This window comes from Lactuca saligna, chromosome 8 (assembly GCF_052625555.1).
Source record: "Lactuca saligna cultivar CGN05327 chromosome 8, ASM5262555v1, whole genome shotgun sequence".
Classification (NCBI taxonomy): domain Eukaryota; kingdom Viridiplantae; phylum Streptophyta; class Magnoliopsida; order Asterales; family Asteraceae; genus Lactuca; species Lactuca saligna.
Genome location: NC_136424.1, coordinates 185,523,600 through 185,532,412, shown reverse-complemented (window position 1 = coordinate 185,532,412; position 8,813 = coordinate 185,523,600). Strand labels below are relative to the sequence as shown.

Genomic DNA, 8,813 nt, shown 5'->3' with positions numbered 1-8,813 from the left:
GAAGACGAATTGGGTCATACAAAACCGTGATTTAATAACTAAATGCAACTGATTCATCAATTCTTCATTTTCAATGGTGCTAATCAGTAAGGTGAACAAGCCATACGATTCACTCCCGACACCAAATCGGTAACAAATTATATCTGCCTGTCATGCGATACTCCCAAAATTTTATCAAGAGACACATTTGGGTATATTCTCTTACGACTTCCACTTCGGTTATGACTCATTTCTTCGACTCCAGATGTGACACATAATCAACATTCAATATCCCGCATTTTTGAATATTATTTCAAGCTTTTTCGAAAGAGATCACCGAAATTCTTTCTTGACATTGTTCACTTCGTACGGTAATCTGATATTCATCTGGTGCTTTAATTACGTCGAGCTACAAATTATTTGTGTTTTACTAGCTGTCAATCAATCTATGCCTACTATCACATCAAACTCTCTGGTAGGAATCAATTTTAAATCGATAAGAGAAAGGTCTCATTGATCTCTAACCGACACTCACGAAAATGCTCTCTGATTAACACATGATTCTGATTGGCTAATTCTACAGCAATACATTGGCTCATCGGGGTTAGATTCGTAGCTAGTTGAGTAGCAAGTGAAACTAACACAAAAGAAAATGTTGCACCCGAATCAAATAATACATGTATCAAGAATGAGTTCAAGGTAGATGTATCTAACACCACAACAGGTTTCTCTTTCGCTTCATCCGTCGTCATCTAAAACACGCACGCCTTTCACTTTGCCACTATCGTTCTTTTTATCCTCTACAGAGGTCTCGACCCGTTCGTGTTTTTCGTGTTTGAACCCTATTTTCATCTCCGGACAGTTTGGACGGATATAACCACCTTCCGTGCAATTAGAACAAGCAGGGTTACGTTTCGAACTCTCCTCCACTCTTGACACTTTAGTTCTACTCCCGATCCTTTATCACTTCACCTACTTGATGAAAAGTAGTAAATCCGGACAGGTTAATGAACTCGCAAATTGAAGTTTTCAAACCCCACGTATATCTAATATCTATCTTTCTTTCTTGCTTCAACATCAACATGATGTTTTGTAAATCGTGTTTTTTAGGAATTAAACAGTGTATTGTTGCACTGTCTTAGATTCTTGTTACAAATGCATAAATTCGTGGTAGATGATAGGAGAATTAGTCAATACCTATCCAAGGGTTTTCTTGGCATTTGTCCTATATTTTATTGGCATACTCTCAAACAATTTGAGACATGTCCTATATTTTATGGTGATATCTTTACGTTTGTAGCAATGACGCAGCTAATGAGCTAATTGGCATACTCTCAAACAACCATTTTTAAAAGGACATGTCTCCCTCGTTTCTCCTGCTACGAGCAGCTATCACAATACGTCACATACAAACCGTTTACTTTGATAATGACAAAATTGCGTTGTTCTACTGTTCATCCATCATCAACATATTCCCCTATCCAATCAATAATTTCCATCCCCTTTTCTTTCATTTTGATTCGTTCCCAAATCACATTACCAATCGATTCCTCATACCATGGAAATTGATCAAGTTGAGGAAAACCCTAACTGGCTTTTCGATTATGGATTGATGGATGATATCTCCGCCGCTGACTTCACCGCTCCGCCACCGTCCGCCGTTGGTTTTACCTGGCCTTCGACGGCCATCACCTGCTCAGCATCAGTACCTGCTGTAAGGTTAGTCGTGTGTGTGTGTGTGTGTTTTTTGAGTAAATATTTCATGATTTCACACTAGTTGTTACACGAATTAGGGTCAAATTAGAGTGTATGAATCAAGGTAGATGTTATTTTTAGCAAAAATTCTAAACATTTTTGAAATTTTTTTTACTAAAAGACATAATATGATTTAGACATCACTTTGAAAAAAGGAGAATTGAATCCTGTGATGGTTCTTTTGTTCATCAGGTGTCACAATCTGGTCCTTTTGCTCGACTGAAGTTTCTATCATCAACATAACTTAACATGATAACGAAATTTTCTTGCAATTTACTTCACAAATTCATATAAAAAGTTGAAATTTATGAATGATGTTTCAAAAAAGGTTGTGGAAATTGTCAAGTCAATCTTTCTGTTTTAAATCAAAAGAAAACTCGAATATAACATACCTGACTAAATTAAAGTAAAAGATAGAGGATTTGTAAATCGATGAAAACGAAATTGGATTTCAATTATTATTGAGTTTGAAATTCATAAATTGATTGCTATTGGTTGTTTCTACAGTGTTGAGATTGAAAGCTCATTTATCGATTTTGAAGGCTTTAAAGGAACAGCATCACGCAAACGGTATATATTCCTTTTTACTTAACGTAGAAAAAAAAAAACAACTCAACACATAACTTCCAACTTTTTACAAATTTGCCCTCATTTATTTTCTTCCAAATTAGGTTCATTTTTTCAAATATTTTTTAAACATCATTTATCCATACAACGTTTTATCCAGGTTAAAGTCTGAATCTTGCAGCAATGTTTATGGGTCGAAAGCAGGACGTGAGAAATTGCGTAGAGATAGGATGAATGAGAGGTATAATTTAAAAATCATTTGAAATATTATAATTTCATGTTATAATTTTGAATTTTGTAATATTATAATCTAAAAATCATTTGAAAAAAGGTTCTTGGAATTGGGTTCGATTCTTGAGCCTGGAAGGCCACCGAAAACGGATAAGACTGCACTCTTGAACGATGCTATTCGAATGATAACACAGCTTCGAAATGAAATGGAGAGGCTTAATGAGTCAAATGTTGATTTGCAGGAAAAAATTAAGGAATTAAAGGTGGGTCCCTTATTTAGGTGCTTTATTAATTATAAGTATTGTTTCCTTAGGAATAAGACAAAATAGGTTGCGCTATGTTTGGTGTTTCGTCTGTATTGGACTGGGACAGATGTTGATGAGACAATTTTTTGTCCCATTCAAAAAGATGGAACAAGATGGGACGTGGACTTGCTCTCGATCTCTTGTCTGTGCAAAAAGACGTAAACACCCTTTTAATCATCATCATTGAAAATATCCCTAGAAAACTTATCCAGTCCAATGGAACAAACACAGGCATAGCCTGTGTTGTGTTTGATACACGGGACAAGCTTTCTAGGGCTATTTTTAAGGATGAGGATGAGGAGGGCGTTTATGTCTTTTTGCACAGACGAGAGACCGAGAGCGAGTCCATGTCCCACCTTGTTCCATCTTTTTGGATAGGACAAAAAATTGTCTCATCGACGTCTGTCCAAGTCCAATTCACTCCAAACACAGTATAACTGATTCTTACTTGTGATTCTTAAATGACTTATTTTGAATTTGTTTTAAAATGATTAATTAGGCTGAGAAGAACGAACTCCGTGATGAAAAGCAGAGGCTAAAAGCGGATAAAGAGAAGCTCGAACAACGAGTCAAATCCATGAGCGGTCAACCTGGCGGCTATCTGACACATCACACCGCCATGCGGGCGGCATTTGCCGCCCAAGGACAAGCTTCCGGAAACAAATTGATGCCGTTTGTCGGTTACCCTAGTGTCGGCATGTGGCAGTTCATGCCATCTTCGGTGGTCGACACCTCACAGGATCACGTCCTTCGACCTCCAGTTGCGTAATTCATTTGACCTTTATGGTTTGTTTGTTTTCTTCCATCTTGATTATGTATTATAAAATGATGATGATGATGATGATCATACACTTTGTTATTGTTCTTGAATTTTTGTGTGGTTTGAAAATTTGTAATATATATCTAAATTACTGTTTGATTTGGGAAATAAAATCATAACTGTGACTATGGAATACGAATATATATATATATATATATATATATATATATATATATATATATATATATATATATTATTTTATTGTTTTAGAGAATATAAAATTTGGCAGAAGAATCGTCATTGGTTGGTTATATTAGAAATGGTTAGATGTAAGAAACATCAATGTATTTAAATTTATTTGTTTTTTGTAGCATATATTCTTTTTTCGTTTTATAAATCACAACAGTGTACATAGAGAGCTAACCAAATATATTGATTATCAAAATCAAAATACAAAGCAATTTTCATTGTTATAATTGGGTAGATTTTTAAAAAAAATATTGTCCTAATTAGGAAAAATAAAATAGAAGTACGATGCTATAGGTTGGTAGAAATTTTTTTAAAGACAATGTATGTCATATTACAAAAAAATAAAAATAAATTAAAACTCCAATGTCGTATAGAAAGTATTGAAATTAAGATGTTATAATAATACAAAGTAGATGGAAGAACGTTTTTTGATTTAGCCCAATTACAAATGGTAGATTAAACAATGACAACGATATCTTTTGTACAAAAAAGTATAGAATCAACACAAAGAACAATGGTCGAATGTGTTTTCTAGAAATGCATAGAGGGATTGTAACATAATCTTTGACAAGCAAAACATATATTGTTATATAATAAAAACGGTTAAATGTAATATAGCAACCTCTTTTTATTGATTTGTATATTATAGCTTTTTACTTTCATTTTTTCCTATTATGGTATTGTAGGTTGTGTTGTCATCCAAAGCAATTTCATTGCTATATCTATTTTTTTAAAATATAATGTTTTAATAAAAAAAAATTTAGGTCAATGTATATTAGAGTGTGATTTTCCAAGTACAATAACTTGACAAGAAAAAAAAAGTTACAATATAATGAAATGAACATACGAATAATGCACAAATAAATATATGTGCATTGCTATGATAGGTCAAACAACAAAAAGACAATCTAGCATAGTAAAAAAAAAAAAAAAAAAAAAAAAAAAAAAAAAAAAACAACCTATAACACAAACAATAAAATGCATTTTGTAGAAAATTTTTAAGAGGGATAGTAATATCATCGAATGTCTAACATGAAAATTAAATGAAAATACAATGTTATAATAGAAAGAAAATAAAAATAAAATGCTATAATACACAAATAAATGTAAGTATATTTCTATAATAGATCAAACAAAGCAACAAGATCTATAATAGACAAAACTATAAAATGAACAAAACACAACCAAATAGTCTCAAATGCATTTTCTAGAAAGACTTAGAGGGATAGTAACATCATCACGAAGAATCCAAATCCAAGTAAAGAACCAACAGTCATCTTTAGTGTCATGGCCAATGAGGGAGTGGGAGGGTTTATGGTCCCACCAGTGACAGGTGGTGGTGGTGATGAATCGCTCGAAGGAGCATTTGATGGTGTGGTTGGGGTGGAAGGAGGGGTGGTTTGTGGTGGTGTTGGCGCTCCTGCCACCGTTGTGACCTCAACCTTCATTCCTTGGCTACAATGATTACTTCTACCACAGATAAAGTAGCGGCTTGTGGTGGTTGTAAGTGGGATTGTGGTAGGGCTAGTAATGGCGGTGGAAATAGGACTTGACGATGAACAAGAATCATAGTCATCCTTAGACACTTCAAGCACATCATGAGAAGGTCCATACTGGAAAACTGTAACAGTTAAATACCACCATTAGAATGGTAATACGGGACTAACAAGTCGTATCAGAGGGTGTAGAACAGCATGGGCGATGGCCTAGGGCCTCCAAATTTTCGGGGCTTATTTTTATGTATCTACTTATATTATTTTAGAAATAAAAAACTTTTGGTATTAAATCGTTATAGATAAAGACAAAAAAAAGCCTTATTTTTTTATTTTTTTTTTGAATCTTAAAGCGGCTTGAATCAGCCCCGGGGGTTAGCCTACTACGGCCTACCTATATGAGTGTATGCATGTACCATATCTCATGTCCCATGAGTCTGGTTATGTAAAAAAACGCCATAAAAACATATAAAGCATCGTTTCTTTTTTATTTTCTAATTAAAAATATTTCACAAAATGATAAGCTTATATGGGAAAATGAAACCGAAAGATAGATGAGTCATGTCTATTAAAAAGTCAAAAAAATTTATGGGAAAGCCTCATGTCTCGGACTTTTTCTATTAGATGTTTTTTTTTTCTTTTGTTATAAATCAAAAAGAAACTTTCATGTATAGCTTACAAGCTTAAATTTCTATCAAGTCAAAAGAAAACACACACATACATAAACACACACTAAAGGTAAATGATGTTATATAGACTTGAATTTGTTACCTAAATTGTCTCCTACTACAAACGTTTGGGATGAAGCCCACGTTTCCAAATTAGTAGACACGTCCCACCCTCCACTCGGAGCTCCAACAGTGTGATCCACCGCCATCGCCAACTCCAAGAGCATTGCAATAGCAACAAACCCCATTAGTGTTCTTCTCATAGTCGCCACCTTAGTCATCACCCTTTCTTGAGAAAACTAGTTATTTTCCAAGAAAGTACTTATAATTGGTTATGAGATTTGGCCAAGTAAAACCATATATTTATAGAAAGATATGGGAGGGGGAAGTATGAAACCATCCCAAATTGTTTATTGTTCTAAGTTTCTTTGAAGTTTTCATTCATGCATTATTCAAATGGTGTTAGTTGAAGACTTGGGCGATGGCTTTTTTCTCCATAAAAAAATTTGAGAAATGACACCATACTTGTGAAAATTTGAGAGGATAAATGAGGGGACTTTTTTAATAAGTTAAGATTGAATCGCTTGTTGGGGTGTTGCTGATTTGGTAGATAAAGATGGAGTTGTTGACTTTGTTTTGTTCTATATGAAATGTTTGTTGACTTGGCTTCCGGAAATTTGTCTAGTTGACTTATTCTAATCAAACTGAAGTATGTATTAGTATAATGAAAGGTTAGGTGAAGATCGAATCGATAGGTTATTTTAGTTATCTAAGACTTTAATTTACAAGACCTGATGACATTCTTTGAAAAGCCGGTTTGACCACTTGTGAGGTTGACCTAATCATGCAAAACTTACAATTGAGTTTGGGGTTTCAAAATACGGACTGATCTAGGTTTGATTGATATTAGGGATGAGCAGATGAGCAAAAGGACTGAACCGGCCGGAACCGGTCCGAACCGGACCGGAACCGGGAACCGGCTTCGGCCAAAATCAAGAACCGAACCGGCTTCGGCCAAAATCAAGAACCGAACCGGCCTGACGGTTCTATCGGTCCGGTTCTACCGGTTCCCGGTTCCTACCGGTTCTTGTCGTGTCTTCAAATGTTGGAACCAGTACTTGAAAAATAGCATCATACGGTTCCGGTTTTTGCCGGTTCTACCGGTTTCGGTTATATCGGTTCCGGTTCCTACCGGTTCCCGGTTCCAAAAATCTACAAAAATAACGTCCCGGTCCCTGCCCGACCGGTTCCATCGGGTTCCGGTTCCGGTGCCGGTTCCGGTTCCGGTTCCGGCCGGTTCCCCGGTCCATTTGCTCATCCCTAATTGATATAGATCCTAACTAGGATGCCACATTCAATCCAGACTTTTTAAAGGTATACGAAGCGGTTATATCCAACCTGGTGGATATGGGTACGATTAAAAAACCATGAAACTATATTTTTATCTGGATACTATAAAACCAAATTTCATCTGGATTTATGAAATTCATTTAATCTATAAGAAAATATTATTTTTATATGACATTTCTTTACATAGTTCATATAAGGATTTAGAGGGTTACTAAATAAGATTTTGACCCTTTGAGCGATCTTACACGAAGACAAAACATTCTTTTAAAACAAAAATGTTTTTTTATCATATAAAGTTATAAACCATCCCAAATTGCTGAAAAACACATTATTACCCCTTTCTAATATCAACAACGAATTTTTTATTAAACTTGAAATCATGTGTCGAAAAGTGGCGAAAAATAGGATTTTTTGGTCATATTCAAACTGGTTTCAAACCTATCCAAGACCGGATACAAAGGATCCTACATTCACAACCAGTTATGATCATATCTAAATCTGACATCTCCAAGTTTTAATTTAATATAAAGTCGGGATCGAATAATATCCAATTTATAAGCACCTCTAATCCTAACAAGGCATGGAATTATGTAATTTTTAATTTTATTGTTTTAGTTTATTTTACTATATAATAAAAAAAATAGGTATCTTTTTGGCCGCTCAATGGGGTCCTTTACAATAAATATCCAAATTATATAATATCCAATTTCCTAGATAGATCCTAACTAAAATGGCACATTTAATTCAGACTTTTTAAAGATATTTGAAACGGTTATATTTGTCCCGACGATATGGGTATGATTAAAAAAATCATGAAACTATTTTTTTATCCGTATACTTTAAAACCAAATTTCATATGGATTTATCAAATTCATTTAATCTATTAGAAAATAACATTTTTACTTCACACTTCTTTATAAGCTCATACAAGGATTTAGAGAGTTCCTAAATAAGATTTGACCCCTTGAACGATCTTGCATAAACACGAAACACCATTTTTAAAACATAAAGTACATGTTAAGAATCAAAGTGGATAACTAGCAAAATCAAAAGCACACAAGACACAGTATTTACATGGTTTGGTAAAGTGACCTACATGCACGGGCAGGAGAGGAATATTCTTTATTTTAGAGTTCTCAAGCAGAGGTTACAAGTATAAATTCATAGATTTTCGCCTAACACTCTAGAATTTTAAGACACATCAAATGACTTAGCATACATCCCTATTATACTTAAGGGATCAAACCTAAAACCCTAATTGGTCAAGCCCATTAACCCATAGGCCCATAAATGATGTCACATTTCGCAATGCAGTAGCTTCTGGAACATTCATCCATAACATACAACACATGAGTATCAGTAACGTACATGATGGAGCACATTGTGCCATAATGGAGCATCATGATGCACATATGACACATCATGAACACTAGTGGCCCAGCATCCATCATGGTGG

General features: G+C 34.6%; 2 protein-coding genes across 2 annotated transcripts; one reads left to right on the top strand and one right to left on the bottom strand.

Moving 5' to 3' along the window:
• The first annotated feature begins 1,356 nt into the window (after window positions 1-1,356).
• LOC145012204 (transcription factor ILR3-like) lies at window positions 1,357-3,785 on the top strand. Its single transcript, XM_078970990.1, has 5 exons — window positions 1,357-1,698; window positions 2,242-2,304; window positions 2,462-2,542; window positions 2,633-2,795; window positions 3,337-3,785. Exons 1-5 carry the CDS (start codon window positions 1,538-1,540, stop codon window positions 3,604-3,606), a joined length of 738 nt encoding a protein of 245 aa, XP_078827116.1. The 5' UTR covers window positions 1,357-1,537; the 3' UTR covers window positions 3,607-3,785.
• A 1,100-nt stretch (window positions 3,786-4,885) lies between these two features.
• On the bottom strand, window positions 4,886-6,362 carry LOC145008169 (mavicyanin-like). The gene is made up of 2 exons (XM_078966791.1): window positions 6,111-6,362; window positions 4,886-5,467 (listed from the first exon to the last, which is right to left on the bottom strand). The coding sequence occupies exons 1-2, from the start codon at window positions 6,286-6,288 to the stop codon at window positions 5,064-5,066; spliced, it is 582 nt and encodes a 193-aa protein (XP_078822917.1). The 5' UTR covers window positions 6,289-6,362; the 3' UTR covers window positions 4,886-5,063.
• Window positions 6,363-8,813: the final 2,451 nt, after the last annotated feature.